General features: G+C 42.8%; 1 protein-coding gene across 2 annotated transcripts in view; it reads right to left on the reverse strand.

The window, feature by feature from the left end:
- The window catches only part of ITGA8 (integrin subunit alpha 8), a 124,832-nt gene that overhangs the window by 22,723 nt on the left and 85,478 nt on the right, over positions 1-16,631 (reverse strand). The window contains exons 24-28 of one of the 2 annotated variants that reach the window (XM_035129658.2): positions 15,806-15,911; positions 14,569-14,727; positions 12,249-12,371; positions 8,792-8,905; positions 219-320 (exon numbers count right to left, since the gene is read on the reverse strand). In XM_035129658.2, coding sequence (XP_034985549.2) covers positions 219-320; positions 8,792-8,905; positions 12,249-12,371; positions 14,569-14,727; positions 15,806-15,911 — 604 coding nt within the window. The remainder of the gene's footprint in view (positions 1-218; positions 321-8,791; positions 8,906-12,248; positions 12,372-14,568; positions 14,728-15,805; positions 15,912-16,631) is intronic. The other variant, XM_060280785.1, reaches the window with a different exon arrangement.

Consider the following 16,631-nt stretch of genomic DNA (forward strand, 5'->3'; position numbering starts at 1 on the left):
ACAGAAACTCAGCTGCCTAGCAAACGTTGCAGTTTATTTTAAACTCTCTCATACAAATAACCTTTAAATAGTACTCAAAGGATGGACCTGTACAAGAAACACAGGAAGGACTTATCTTGGATTTCCCATCTATAAATATTTCATACAGCAGCAACCAGGATGACCAAACAATGCACGTGTTTTGCATCAGTGTGTTATTTGTTTTCTGTGCTACTCACTGCTAGGCTTCCTTCAGGGAGTTTTGTTGGCTGAACTTTGTACGGCATCTTCTTTACTTCGAATGACACATTGACGGAAAGAGAGTAGTGGTCATTTTTCCTCTGGAACAAAAAAAAAAAAGAAATACAGATAGAGGTTTTCAAGTAATGTTTTGATTAGTCTGAGTTATCAGTTTGATCTCCCTTCTCATGTTATAGAAATAGTATATACCGTATATGTGCTATACCATGTTCCCCATAATAGCTGCATTTGCACAAATTGTGGCTTCCTAACAAGCCAGGCTATGCACGAGTTCCATGTAAATCACGGCTTATGCCCAGGCTTGTTTGGAAGTTAACAATAGTTTCCTGGTGTGCACAGAGTGGGAAGCTATGGTTCACAGTGGCTTCCTGGTTTATTTCCCCACTTGAACTAATGTTTGCCTGATGAATCCTGGCTTGTTTGGATACCATTGACCATAGTTCTAAATTAGCACCTAACAAGAAGCTATGGTTAACTAGTTTGTTTTTCCGCCTTGTGCAAAGGAGGTTAGGAGAGAAGGCAATGCATGCCAGGGTGATTAATCCAGGATTTGATCATGCAAACCAAGTCTATAGCCGTCTTTCTTTCGATCAACACACATAGTGTACATCAGCCTTGGCCAGCCTGGAGCCCTCCAGATGTTGCTAGACTCCAACTCCCATCAGCCCCACATGGCCAAGGTTGATGGGAGTTGTAGTCCAACAACATCTGGAGGCCCAGTTTCCTTAGCCCTGTTCTAAAGCCTCCAATGTTTCTTGAAACAAGATTCTTCTCAGGGATGTACTATATGATATATTTCCCAATTTCCTTCAGAGACAGAAACTGAAATGAACATTTTGGTTATTTATTTAATTCATTTCCCACCCTTCCTCCTGAGCATCCAGGTAAATCCTTATGGCTTATAGAGGGGAAACCCGGAACCTCATCCACCTGGGATGGAGATCCATCAATCCTCCAAATATTGTTGTACTACAACTCTCACAAACCCTGACCATTGGACATGCTGGCTGGGTCGGATGGGAGTTGGAGTCCAGGAATATCTGGAAGGTAACAGATCCCCCCATCCCTCCTATACACACTTTCCTTGGAGTAAATTCCACTGAACTCAGTGGGGCTCTTTCCTGCTCAGACATGGATAGGATTGGACTGCAATTCTCAAAAGCTGCTCCATAGTTTGGCACCAGCAGCTCACAGGCTTGTTGAGTGGCCGAGGAATGAATTGGCACAGCATCTGAATTATCCTAACGAAACAATCCAAACACAGTTTTGGGCTGAATCCACATGCAAATCTCACTTTCCTGACAATTAGAATCACAACAGGCTCAGGACAAAGTTTACTTGGTAACTTTAAAAGGGGGTGGGAGAAGAAGAAGAGACCTCGGTTTCTATTATTCTGAAAGTATACTTCTAATCAAAAACAAACAGAATACTCCTTAGGCTACTTTTGGATGCAATTTAGACAATGGGAACATAATTCAGAACACACAGCATTTCCTATTTTGTTGTCTTATCATATCTTGGTTTCAGCTTTGGCAAAACTCCAGTTCTGAGACTTCATTGCCCACCCTATATCCCACACCTGGGAAACTCTTCTTTGTTTCGAAGGAAGATCTCCCTTCTCTGCTCCACAACCAACAGATTCTGGGGCTCGTTGTGTTATAACATTTCAGTGAGGCCAGCATTCTCATCTCATCAGTGCAAAGTGTTTATATTCTTTGGAATTTCCGGCAGCATAAGCTTGCTCCCCCCACCCCATTATGTTAGGGATACTTTCTGCCATTGCAGCTGCTGTTCAGAGCAGGCCTCCTTAAATTATGTTATCTCTCATCAACCAAGAGGATTTATGAGTACACTAATCCCTGACCTTTGCACTGGAAGGCGGTCCTTATACAAACCACACTCTCATTTGAAGGGGCATGTGCTTTTGAGAAATGTGCCATTGTTCCCCAAAGCTGAGAGCTAATTCTTTACTTCCATTTTAATAACAAGAAGCCAGCTAAGCAGCTCTCACTGAAAGTGTCGGCAGCACCCGTGGTTTCTACACATTTTGGGGCCAAAGAAATAACAAAGGGAAGCATTCTAGACCTGGGGAAGGAGAGGGTGATCCAGGAGGGGTGGCGGCTGTGAAATACTCTGCTTCAGTGCATCATCTCCCATCCATATGACAGGATATGTCAGGAATGGATCGTATGCAATGCTGAGCCAAAGCTGTCTTCTACATTGTTTTCCCTTTCGCAAAAATATAATGTCAGCATTGTAACTTATAAATCAGAGACCATCCTGTGATTCCCAGGTTTGGTCCATTGTGTAACCACGAGGTTTCAACCTAAAACAACAGTTCCCATTCCAATACATGACCTCCTACAATGTTTTTGTGTATCTCTTTCTTAGATCTTTCCCCTTCTCTGTTGTTTACAGCTACCGAATCCCCAGATGATATCAAAAATGTTTAATATTATTCCCCAAGTGTATGGCCATAACATTTCTGCGCTGTTCAGTCTCATTCCATTTCTATTACTTGGGTTCAGGAGGTCATCCCATTTGCCCTGTATAATTTCTTGACCTCCATCTGCAGTAATAATACTGCCTCCCTATTTGAGGTTATCAGCAAATGTCATCAATGTACTTCTACTTCCCTTGTATTTCCATTCCCAAAAATAAAATGGGTCTCACACTTGTCCTTAAGGAGCTCTATTAACTACTTGCCTTCAACTTAAAAGTCTACTTTTTGGCCCAAAAGGAGAGGGTAATTTCCCTCCTTTAACAACCCCCTAATCATTTTATACACATGTTTTCCATTCTGATTGGTTACCCTCTATATACTATTGCATAAACAACTATATACAACTTTTAGAAGACATCTGAAGGTAGCCCTGTATTGGGAAGTTTTGACGTTTTATCATGTTTTTATATTTTGCTGGAAGCCGCACAGAGCGGGTGGGGGATGATGATGAAGATGATGATTAACCAAAATATTTATTTATAGTTCTGCTGTATTTCCTTTGGGAAGCAATTTGGCTAAAACTCTTAAAACAGAAATTTCATTTGACCAAGAATTAGCTATTTGAAGAATGAAGAAAGGCTGTTTAATGAACGTATATGAAAATGGCAGTCTTCAAAGAGTCTAGTGCAGCATTAAAATATTGGCTATAAGATCCTATAAAGATTCTGCCTTTCCACTTTTTCCAAATTCTGGAGAGTGTTCATTCCAAAGCTTATATTAAGCAATTCAGCACCCCCAACCCCAGGGAGCATTATATGCTCATCTGCTCACATCCAAGCAAGCTACTAAACATACAGCACTGCATGCAATTTATAGAGAGATTTTGAATGAAGAGCATATCCTGTCTTCCTCATTAATTTGACATTATCAGACCATGAAGCGATACCCCACAGTGTCTAACTGATGGATGAGCAGTTAAGGGAATTAGCCATTTCCAAAGGCCCTCTACAGTACATACATCAACTTAAAAAATAAAAACTTTTTTCACTGCAGTGTAGGTTCTCTTTCGATGCTGAGCCTGCTTTACTAGCAGCAACTCCACCACATGGTATTTCCTGGGGATTAACATCTGCCAGGACTCTTTTTTTTTAAAGTTGAACTGTGCCTTGGGCCACTGCATCCTCTCAGTTGCTTTTAAAGCTCCAAGACATACTCTGGAATTCAATTTCGATCACTGAATGGAATCTGAAAGTGGGAGGGGGTGGTGGTACAATGTCTCATTTCAATATCCAATTTCAGACCCTCCAAGTGTCCCTATTTTCCAGGGACAGTCCTGGATTTACAGAAGCCATCCCAGTTTCTGATTTGATCCCAGAATGTCCTGCTTTTCCTTAGGATGTTCTGATTTTCATCGGAGAAATATTGGAGGGTATGGAGTTATGCGACCCCCAAGCCAAGGAGATAAGTAACTATACAACCTTTAGAAGATATCTGAAGGCAGCCCTGTATAGGGAAGTTCTTTAATGTTTTTATATATGTTGGAAGTCCTCCCATCTGCTTCCCAAAGCTGGGCAAGTGCTAACTAGGCTTTGGGAAGAAGGAAGGGGGATTCTAGGACCTTGTCAGAGGCCTCACGCCTCCTTCCTGAAGTGCATACCAGACTTCGGGAAGGGGGCAGCAAGGTGCCCTCTTGGCTCGGCGCCCTGTGAGGGGGGAGGAACTGGTTGTGATGCCCTAAATCTACCTCTGTCTGCATGTATTCAGCTGAATGCAAGCAGAAGCCTCATTGCAGATGTTTGCACTAAATGTGTGGACATTGAGTAGGCAGGACCTAGTATCATAGAATAAAAGAATCATCAAGTTGGACTAGGCAGCTGTTCCTTACGGAAATTAAACCTGCAACCTTGGTGTTAATCAGCATCATGCTGTAAGCAACTGAGCTACCCACCTGTTGAAGCAGGGGCAGTTGCCCTTACCCATGTATTAATGGGTAGCATGTTGCTAGAACAAATATAAAATGTGTTTCCTCCCACCCTCTTCGGCACTGTGATCACAGAGCTGCGTTCCAGTGGTTCAGTGATCTAGAGAGCTTCATGGTCTCCGCTTACAGTTGCACTCGTATCTTTATCACTCTCAGGAGGACCAACACCCTAACCTAGGTATGTTCAAACATATACACCTTCTATTGGGGTGTTGAAAATTCTGACCCTTAGAGTTTTGGCAAATGAAAAACACATGGGTGCCTGGATTCAAGAGAGTTAAGCACTTCCAACGCACACTGAGAACAGTAACTGCCTGCATACGGGCCAGACTCATGCAGAGGTAATTTGGAAAGCACATCAACCTCCTGGCCCACCTAAGTAGTGAAAAACAATTTAACGAGTTCTTGGTAGGCATGTTGATGGATGATGGTGCCTGCTTTGGTCCCAATGAGGCACAACAGCAGAAGTCAATAACCCACTCCAACAGATACAGAGGTGGAGGCCAAGCGAGACATATAAGGACAAAAAAGAGAGAGAAAGAGAGAGAAACATGCATCTGGCTTGCAGGTGGGAATGTTGAAAGAGGAGGAAGAAAAGACGTTATTTTAGCCAGTTGGAACAGTTGACTGCATCAAGTAGGGTTCCTATTTTCCTCTCAAGAGGATCTGAATGATGTTCCAACCTTTGAAACACCAGAAGAGCTAGCCTCAGAGAACTTCATCTTGCTGAGTTATGTTTGAGGGAAAGCCGCCCCTTTCAGGAGGGAATACAAGTTGCTTGGAATTACAAGTGGAGAGAGTGCTATTGCCCTTGGATCCTGCTTCCGAGAGGCTTCTGGTTTGGCCACAGTGAGAACAGGAAGGTGCACTAGATCCTTTGGCCTGATCCAGTAGGGATCTTCTTGTGTTCTTCTGGCAACACCATCAACCTTCTAATACGGGACAAAAATCAATGTTCCTTAATTGAGGTCTTGTGGTAGTTCTGAACTTTGCTCCCCAAACTGAAGCACACTGTGAAACAACATTTTCTGATCATGTTATTGTAATAATGTTAGTCCTGCTTCACTGAAAAGAGGGGGAGGTTACACCTCATTTCCTCTGATGTCTGGCACATTTAGATGGAGGAAAGTGAGAAATGTGTTGTTGCCATTTAAACGCACACTTTGGGAATTCATTAGCACTCCTTCCCAGCTTGAGATCCAACTAGTAGGAACCAAGAAAATGACCCTGAACAAATGCCATGTAATATAAGCCATGCAATACTTTGAGATTATTATTTCAAAAATTGCATTTAGGATGGCATTGTGAGAGATAATTGCACACAAATGTTGTTTGTAAAAGGCAGAACAGTGTCAAGTTAGGGGCAAACTACATCAATGATTTATGTTCAGAAAAGCAGTTTCTGGAGCTGCCCTTTTGAATGGAGAAGGAGTTGCCTTATCATGTCCTTCTCCATATCTTCTCAACTCCAAATCTCCCTGAAAGCAGCTCTGCCTCCCTGAAATGTAGGGGGTGGAGAAAATATTAAACACCCCTCTTCCTGCTGCTTCCCTATTCAAAATCACAGCTCCCTCAAGTTGCTGATCAGGGCATCGACCCATATGTTTGCATGCAAAGTACAGTTTGCCTCTTTGACTAGAGTTTATTTTATAAACACATCAGATAGGTCATAAATTACATAGATGGAAAGCTAATGGAAGCCATAGTGGAAACACAATGTAGTCTTTCCAAATAAGGCTATTTCTTTTTTTGTATGAATTAAGCAATTGATGATTTGCTGGTTCAGCAAGGCTGACTACAAAATTTAACATATGTTCTTGTTTGCATTCAAGCTTTGAAGGAAAGCCAGAAACTATCCTGTCCTTTCTTGGCTCTGATTCAACTGCCTTCATTATCTTTGTTGGCTCATTGGGGAACCCTAGGCTGCTTGTTTACCCAAACATGTTTAATCATATCACTTCATATTACTGCAGTTTATGATAACGTTTTAGGCTTTAAGGCGGCAGACTACAACTTGCAGTGAGGCAGTTGTCACTTTAATATTTCAGAAAGTTAGAAAGTCGTTCATTATTATTATTATTTAAAAAAATCTATATAATTTATTCACTCATTGAAATGAAGCATGTGTTCTTTATTCCAAAAAAATAAATAAATCACAATGGATTAAATACTCAGCAGGATTACACTTTTGTATCTGGAAGGAGAAGCTGATGTTCTATTATTTTGTTTCATGTCATGTTGAACGACATAGGGTTGTTAGAAGAAGAAGAAGAAGAAGAAGAAGAAGAAGAAGAAGAAGAAGAAGAAGAAGAAGAAGAAGAAGAAGAAAAGTGCTTCTCTTTTAAAAATTCCATTATCAGACATTTTGCACAGATAGTTGGTTAGACAGGCAACTGCGTAAGGCAAATCTGGGGGAATCGGATGCATTCATTCAGGTTATGTGATCCCTGAAGCATTTCAGCTTATGCAGATGAGGGCAATTCTGGCTGCCTCAAAGGGCATGTTGCTGCTGGATCTACCTGTATGACACAGGTCTCTGCCAGTAGTGGATGCTGTGGTCCAGGGGTCCCCAGACTTGCCGCGCCGACCGCGCGGTGGGCCGGAGGGCGGGGGAGTGCGCGCCCGTGCGCATGCGCACACGCACACGGTCGGGGGAAAATCGCCGAAAATCGCTTGTGCGCATGCGTATGGGCCTCCCCCGAACCGGAAGTGCATCGGAAATGACCTCTTCTGGGTCGGGAGAGGCCCATACGCATGCGCACAAAGGATTTTCGGCGATTTTTTGCCGATTTTGAAGATCGTCGCCGCGCCGCACGCCGTAAGAGCTGGCGGCGGCAGCAGGCGGCGGGGGTCGTCGCAGGCCGGATTGGGAGGCCAATTGGGCCGCATCCGGCCCGGGGGCCGTAGTTTGGGGACCCCTGCTGTGGTCCCACCTGAGCTCCCAACAGCTGAGTCACTGCTGCTTACTGAGAGGAGAAGAGGTGCACTGGTGAGATGAGCGCAGTGCAAATGCACCATCAAGAGTGCCAGACTGATATTGCTGGTGGTGTTTGCACCATGCTGACCTCCCTGCCCACTTCAGAGGCTTAGCTGTTGAGAGAGCAGGTGAGCACCACCAGACCACCATAGCATCTATTACTGGTCCCTGATCTTTCCTGAGGATCATAATTTGAAGGCAGTGCCACACGTTACATTATGTCCTAGCATGCTGTTTACAGGAAAACTCTAGTGGAGAATTCATAAACATTTCTCTCAAAGGGTGGGGCTGAGACTGCATTCCCCAAACGGTTAAGCTGTGCCCACACCATCCAGAAACCTCAAAGGTTTCTGAATGGCACAACCCAGAGCAGCTTGTTACTAGCGAAATGTGCAAGTGAGACAATTGACTCTCTCACCTTGGTTTGAAAGGGATTGCCAAAGGTATTTTCAACATTGGTTAGAAAGTTGAAATGTGGCACATATAAAAGAGGCATGCATTGTTTTACAGATAATGCTAAAAATTGAGGTAGGAAATTTACCCCAAGCTTGAGACTTGGCCCTCAGGCATAGAGCAAGCCAAACTGGACACAGAAGGGAAGACTGGTGTTCTGAAGTTCACTTTCGCCTTTACACACTTGAATTGGGGTTTAATTGGAGGAGATGAGATTTCTAGTATCATTCAGGCCCAGGACAAGTATGGGGAACCTACAGTTCTCCAGATGGTGTTGGACTACAGCTCCCATCAATCAATCAAGACCTTTATTGGCATCATCCACACAAACACTCACAAACATTCAAAACAAGTAGGCTAGTACAATCACGTTGCCATAACCAGGAGCTTACTAAGACAGTAGCTAAGTTCCTTTATTTGATCTTCTGCCGCCAAAGTACATTACAGGACCCTGCCCTTGCTGGAGACCTACAGAGATGAAATAGATTGCCGGCCTCCTTTTCCTTTAGGTAAGTGCCTGTACTGATGTTATACAGCCCCAGCCATGTGGAGGGCAGCTGTTTCCCTACTCCAGTCTGGAAGCAGCCTGTAGCTATGATTTTAGAAGCCAGAGGGAAGCTTCATTTTGCAGTACATAATACACATACAATACACAAAATTGAAACATTTCCCAATATTTTAGCTTGCATTTTCTTACCTGTAGAAATGTTGAAGCCCACAAACGAGACCGTATTTTCAGTGCAGCACTTTTCCCTCTTTCTAAGAGACCCACTGAACAAGTTATCACCAAACACTCCACATTTGTGCAATTCTGTACAGGAAACAATACGGCATTCTAACTATCTTTTGGGATCTAGAGAAGTGCATTAACGAACAGTGTGTCCTGCATGCAATGTACATTCCCAGCAAGATGCGTTTTCATTTTTTGAAAGGAAAAAATAGACTGAATTTGGTTCCCCCCCTTTTTTAAAAAAAACACACACGAATTAGTTAAAATGCATATATAGTCATAAGAATTGAATCTATGTTTCCTTGGAGACACTTGTGTAGAACCTAGGTTTCCGCAGTGGGGAATTAGCAGATTTCGTTCAACACAATACTCTCATGGTTTCATTTTTCTTTTTTAAACAAAAATCCCATGTAAACTTTAAAAATGAGGAAACAACATATTTGTGGGGGTTGAATTTTAGTAGGGTCTCCATTATGGTGGACTCCAATGCACCCCTTGGGTGAAAACCTTGTGTGTGGAAATCATGAAACATATATGGATGGGTCCTCTAATTGGCTTAGTTAGGCTAAGACTACTGATGAGGTTTATGATAAGAATTATCAGTAACAAGGTTAAGTTAGTGACACTGAGAGCTGATCAGCTGGAAGTGAGGATCAATTGAAGGGCACAAAGGAAGATACCTGCAACATACATACATATATTATGGCACAATAAACACCAAGTTGTAGAGCTTTTATGTTATCCCTGACCACCCCACCCCCCTGCCGACACTGAAATTAACACTTTAATGTTAGAGCTCTTCCAAGCATCTTTTTTATTGCACAATCATGATGATTTGTGCTCATGATGCTGTAGGCGTAGTCATATGTGAACTAATTGTTTGCAAGAACATGTCAGAGACTACACCCGCAATAAAACAACAGTCTGGAGGGGCCCTTCATTTCTGTGTAATGATGCTCTTTCTGCACAATTGTATCTTAGAAGAGGAACCTGGATGCTTTGGTTTGCTAACTCCCTAAATGGCAGCGTGAAATTAAATTTGTACAGAAAAATTACATGGCGTTACATAGACGTTCAGTTCTCCAGGAGAACTGAATGAGAGATTGTGTTTTCTCAACTTGTGTTTTCTCAGCTCCCATCCACTTCCTCAGCAGGGCCTTGATTATACAGAATTTACTACAAGGCAATGTTTTAGAGGACATGTTTGTTTAGTTTCTCTTATTTAATCACTCTTTAATCTAGCTTGATTTGTTTATCTCTCTGTCTTGTAGGAGCAAGCGAGGTATGTATTATTTTCTCAATTCATAATCGCACTAGATGAAAGAAAGAGTCACATAATGAAAGGCTTCAGCAGATATTCCAGGTTTTTTTTTTCAGATGTATGCAATTTGCATTCTAAGGGTGATTTTGCTGTTAATATTGCAGGAACTGGATGAACTTATAAGCCCAGGATCCAAAGAACCTTGCAATTAGTTTTCTGAGCTCACAGGGGTTTTAACCCCCCCCCCCCGGCAAAGAAACATAAAACCCTTCCTGCCCCCCACCTTCCATATGGTAACTCTGCTTTTGAAACTCGTCTCCATTCCAAACACTGTTTGGCACTGAGCTTGCTGTTAGAGGGGAAATATGTCAAAAATTCTACTATGCTAAGGCAAAACCTGTGGCTTGCCAGAAGTAGCTTTTCTGAATCCCAGCCATGGGCTGCAATCCATGGACTTTAATATTACACAAGATTCTGAGCAATTCAATATGTTTGTTCTCCCTCCATGCTGGGGGATGTTCCACGATGTGCACAATGGAATTGTGCACGGGGGGCATTCCTTGCCCAAGAAACCAAGGCAGGCTGTCACGAGAGCCCCTGAGTGAGTACTGCAGGGGGATGCTGAGACCAGTGTAATCAGCAGAGAAAAATGGTGTGCTCTTCCCTCCCTTTAATCATCTCTGTTCTATAGTACTATCCAAAAGATGACATGAGAAAGAGACACAGTACCTAATGCTGTCGGGCTAAATCCAAGCACAATAGTAGTTGGAGCAAACTACTGAATAAAAGATCTGGTTCTGTTTGTTTTTACTATATAAAATGCAGATCCCACACACAGTTAACACGGGGGCTAAGCATTTGCAGTTGTTGAATCTGTACTGGCGAACAGGCAGGCTAGTCATTGTGAGAGATAACAGATAATGAGCATTAACAGTTTTTACGGCTGAGTGGTAATATTTTACAAAAGGTGGCCTCCATGGAATTTAGAATACATTTTAGTTTGGCTCTGGCAATTAGAATAAGAAACCAAGAGAACTGTAAGAAGATTGGATTTTCGTACAGTACTGCCAAATTAAACCAATAACTGATTTAAGATTTTTCTCTTGCATTTCTTTCCTAGGGTTGCCATATTTCAAACAGTGAGAATCTGGACAGAAGGGTTGTTGAGCTCTTCCCCCTGCTCCAAATCATTCCCCCTGTTTGCAAAATTCAGGGGTGAGTGGCAAACTCTATGCAGCCAAAATGGCACAAAGGGGAGATACCAATAGACTTGGTGCAATCTCAAGCTTTGCAAAATGAAAAAAAAAACCCCTAAGGGGGAGAGAAAAAACATCCACCCTAAAGTATGAGGGGAGGACAACTCACCTGCCCTCCCCCACAAATTAAAGAAAAAATAAAATGAAAACTTAAATGTTGGTCTTATTAAAAAATCTGGAAGAACTGGTAAACAAATAAGTAGAGTTTCTTGTTGGCCGCTATCCTAGTGTTCAAAAAATAATACGTGAAAACTCAAACTGGGGAGGAGGATGGATAGATGTGTACTGGCCATGCCCATTTCACCCTGACCTTCCTGCTGCAAGTGGCCCCGTCTGCACTATACCTTTAAAGCAGTATCGTACCACTTAAACAGTCATGGCTTCCCCAAAGAATCTTGGAAGCTATAGTTTGCTAAAGGTGCCGAGAATTCCCAGGACCCTCCTTCAAAATCCCTGAAAATGAGGGAAGCCTGGGCAACATGTGAAATGATTATATTTAGATTGTTTTGTTTTGTTTAGATGGTTCGGGGAAGCAACAGTATCTCCAACTGCGCATGGTGTCCACCACCTTTGGGTTACTGTCAGAAATTTCATATTCATTTGACCATTTAAAAATGGGTCATCAGGACTGCAGATCTGTTTGCTCAATGGCCAGATGTTCGTTCAGACAAGCCGTAGTTATATGTGGTAGACCATAAACTATTACATAAGTGTTTCTGCTTCTGGTTCTTTCTCCGTGTAAAAACAGGCACTTAAAGCTCATAGCATACTCCCCCGAACATGAAGGGAAGTGCAGTTGTCGCTGGTCATACCACCCCTAGAATAATAACAGCCCACCCCCCACTCATCCTTAAGACTGCACACAAAAGTCTTCAGTGTGCGCCACTGTAACTTTCATTCATCTCACCAGAACTTTTGCAGAGTTCTTTTGATGCTCCACCACTTTGGCTTCCCTCCGTCCAACATAGTGGGGAATGGAGGAGTTGCGCAAAAAAGCAGCGAGTTCTGGAGTGTCCTCTGGGACAGCAAACTGCAAAGGGAAAGAAGAAAGAGCTGTGAAGCAAACTCTGCAATTGCTCTCTAACAGAGATCTTGGGTTTGACTTTTCTTCTTTTCGTTTAACAGCTCTACCGTGAGAGCTGATACTTTGCCCTCTTCAGCTAGCAAGAGGATTAACTACAGCCAGGAAGGATACTATAAAATATTTTGTTTTAAAGGCTAGATAACAGGATTGGTTTGTTTCTTTTGCCATCTGAATAACTTTCATGATGATATTTTGCTTTAATTAAACTCCTGGGCTTAGGGTTCCATTTATTGCCATCCAGGCAGAAATTTACTACTGATTTCTAGGAATCTTGTGGGTAGTTGTTAATATTTTTTGGTAGCAGTAAATACGTCTGGTATGATCAGGATCAGGTTTTGTGTGTGTTTTTTTTACTTTATGGGAAATGAATTATTCCAACTGAGGTCTTCTGCACTGCAATGTGGGGTAGGGCACCTTTGGATGAATGTCTCCAAATATAACATTTGTAGAATAAATCTTAGAACTTACATTTGTTTTTGTTGATATGTCATTTTTTTTGTTCATAATTACAATAAAAATATTTTAGACTCTCTCTCTCTCTCTTTTTTGCTCCTCTGCAACATAAGGAGGACGTCAACTTTGGAAGAAGCAGAGAGAAATTGTTTTCTGATGTGAGTCGTGCGACTAGAATAAATGTGCAATTTTTCACCAGGGCTGAACAAATTAAAGCAAAACATTATATAGCTCATATGACGACGCTGGCAATAGAAGTGGTCCTGACATTACTCCAGGAAACAAACAACTGGTAAGATCTTGTGGGAGAACAATGAAGATAATAATACAGTTTAGAATACATCACACATGACAGAAAGAAGAAAAGCAAAAAGAAAAAGGCATGGCTGGGGGAAGTAAAAAGAGAGAGGCAAAGACCTGCTTCATGTGACAGGGAGGGAGGGGCAGTTTCTCTTAGTTTCTCATTTTTTTTTGGTTTTAAATTCAGTTCTCCACATTTCCACATCACTTTGCAATTATTTTTTGGGGAAAAAGTTCTCGTGAGGCCAGAGGAACATCGCTCGGCTGCAGGGCCGGCTCATCGTAGACCCCCGGTGGCGCAGGGCACCATGGCGCCGGCCCGCCAGGAGGGCGCCGCGAGCTGCACCCGCCTGCTGGCCGGCCGGTCTGCTGCGCGCGGCGCCCACCTGCCCACCGCGCTGGGAAACGGGGCGGGAGGGCGCCGGAGAGATTGTGCTGTGTCTGCCCGCCCGCCCGCCGCGCAGCAGCGCCGTGCCCACCGCGTTGGGAAATGGGGCGGAAGGGTGCCGGAGAGATCCGGCGCACCATGGCGACAGGGGCACTTAAGACGGCGCTGCCCGGCTGTAAGGCGTGAAGGCCGCTCTCTGCAAGTCCTTTTCCACCTGGGCTAGGGAGTGGGGCCTACACTCACCCAGCCCTACTATGTTAAATATGTATTCTGTAGTTGAGCTCCTTTGTAACGTTTTATTGTGAAATCTTTAAGATAATTTTTTTGTTTTCTGTTATGTTGCTTTGACTGTATATATTTGACTTTCTTCAGGTTGTTTTATTATGTTTTATTGATTTAATATGCAGTAAACCGTTTTGGGATTTTTCTTGAAAATATAAAGTGGTATAGAAATTAAATAAATAAAATAAACAAATAAATAAATGAAACTTCATCAGCATTAAAGTGTGAATTTCTCCTAATATACCATTTTTTGTATGCAATTTTGTCCAACACCCGCATTTTTGTATGCATTTCCTCCCTAATACATTTTTGCATGTTATTTTCACCAATACATGCATTTTAATGCATGTTGCTTGGCTTGAGAACTGTGTTGCAAAATTCAGAGAAGCTTTTGTATTTCAAATGATGGTTATGTTTCAGCTCACATATTGTTTTAGAAAGGGAGAAATAGGTGAATTATTTAATTGGCCAAAGGCCTGGAAAGAAGAGGAATGTTTTTGCCTGGCACCTAAAGATGAGCCTTCCTGGGGAGAGCACTCCAAAAACTGGGAGCCACTGCAGAAAAGGCCCATTCTCGTGTTGCCACCCTCCAGACCTCTTGCGGAGGAGGCACACAAAGAAGGGCCTCAGATGATGATCGCAGAGTCCTGGTTGGAAGTTTGATAAAATAAACAGTTGCTCCATATAGGTGAACCAAGAAACTCCATGTAAGTTTCCTACCTTTATTTCCAAACTATTGATTGCAGAGCTTGTTTGACATTGCAGTGGTCCATGTGTCTGAATGTGAAGGATGTAAAGAAGGAATTCCTTTCTGCTCAGAACTGGCCATTCCACATACAAGACTGTATCATTGATGGCACTTGGCCCAATGTTCTGCAACTATGGAGTAGACACACACAAAGAGGAGAATAAATTGAACTGGAATCCTGCAGCCCAAGATACAGCTTGTTCGTTCATATCAATTCTGCCCCTCCCCTTTCCCAATGTTTTCTGGTGCTTGTTGCAGGTTGCAATGGTGTGGCGACAGAAGCCAAAACCAGCTGAATTCCCTTGCCAGGCACTTGATTCTACCTAGCAATCCTATGTCCTCACAGCTCTCTTCATGGCATGCCAACTTTCTCCTGGGTAATTGCTCACAGCCTATAAATTCTCTTGGCCTTTTGTGTAGCTTTTGTGCCAAACGACTTTCTTGCTGGCTCCTCTTTTCAACTCTGGCTGTGTAAACAGAGCTGGGTCATTCTTTTCCCAATTGAGATCTAAGTTGGTGGTCAGGAATGATGGGAGTTGGAGTCTGTCAACATCTGGAGAGTCACAGGCTCTGTATTCCCATTATAGAGCCCTCCTCATTCCCTAATGCCCAGTGATGTTTTTCAAAGGGCTCACACACCCAATTGAGTTCCATTGATACTTCTTGCTCCCAGCTGAATGTGGCCATATCTGGGGCAGGAGCGTTGTGAAGGGTGGGGAAGTCTCACCCATGTTCAGATTAATTTGGTTGGAAGATGACCCAGAGTGGACTGGCTCCTTTTCAGGTTTCAAGAAGTGGGGAAAGAGTTTTTTTGATAGGTGTGTTTGTGTGTGATGTTCAAAGGCATGGTTTTCAAGCTTAAAAACAATCTTTATTCTAATATAATTTCCTGTTATTAATATCGGATACCTCTTGACATACATGTGTGTATCACCTGGTTCCACATACAATTCTGTCAATTTCAACCTTGCCAAGGCAACTTCACTTTTTGTGGTTTTTGTGGTGGCTGTGCTTGAAAATGACAGAGGCATGTCTCACAAACAGCTCAGATGTTCACTCAGCATTGCTGCATGCTAAATGTTGCTGGCTGGCCAAAATCCCCATCTAGCACCCAAATGCTGGCAGAGAATAATTTCATGGATTGTCTATGGAACATTATACAAACAAATCTCTTGGAAGTCAATGGTTCATTTGCATATGCCTGTTTACCTGGTATATGTGCTCCACCAAAGGTCCAATCTCATCTTCTTTAGTAGGTTCATCCTTTGGTTCCCAGTTATGAATGGGCAAAACGATTTGTGGAGGATGGGAGACTCTGAAATGGTACAAAAGCACAGCCCTATCCGATCAATTGTCTGTTATACTATGTTTAACAAATGAAAAACATTAAATCTGATTTAAGAATACAGCTGTTCGGCAGTGGAATTTGCTACCAAGGAGTGTGGTGGAGTCTCCATCTTTGGAGGTCTTTAAGCAGAGGCTTGGCAGGCATATGTCAAGAATGCTTTGATGGTGTTTCCTGCTTGGCAGGGGGTTGGACTGGATGGCCCTTGTGGTCTCTTCCAACTCTATGATTCTATGATTCTAATGGTTATGTAAGATAGCAACTAGAAATTGATTGCAAGCAAATGGGGATTTTTCCATGAGCATGTACCGACAGATGCCCATGTAGCTTTTTTAAAAAATGTGGGAGCATGCTATTGTGTTTAGTGCATGGCTATTTCCCCCAAACCATGCCCACCTGCCCCACCCTTGATGTCATATGTGATGTCAGGTGAGAGGAAAGCAAAGGCGTGGCTGCCATCACCTAAAAGTCAGTTTGAAGCAGTTTGCATTGAAAACTTTTTGAAACGCACTTCAAAGTGATGCCTCTTAGTGCCCATTAGCTGATCAGTGTAGTGAGACACTGCCTTTGAAAGTCCATTTGCAAGCAGTTTTGTATTGAAATGGACTTCAAAAGGAGCCCCTTTCAAGTTGCCATATGAAGTCATAATGGTGTCAGATGAATGACAGGTGGTTGGCACTGCCCACCCCT

The sequence above is a fragment of the Zootoca vivipara genome, chromosome 12 (assembly GCF_963506605.1).
Source record: "Zootoca vivipara chromosome 12, rZooViv1.1, whole genome shotgun sequence".
Classification (NCBI taxonomy): Eukaryota; Metazoa; Chordata; class Lepidosauria; order Squamata; family Lacertidae; genus Zootoca; species Zootoca vivipara.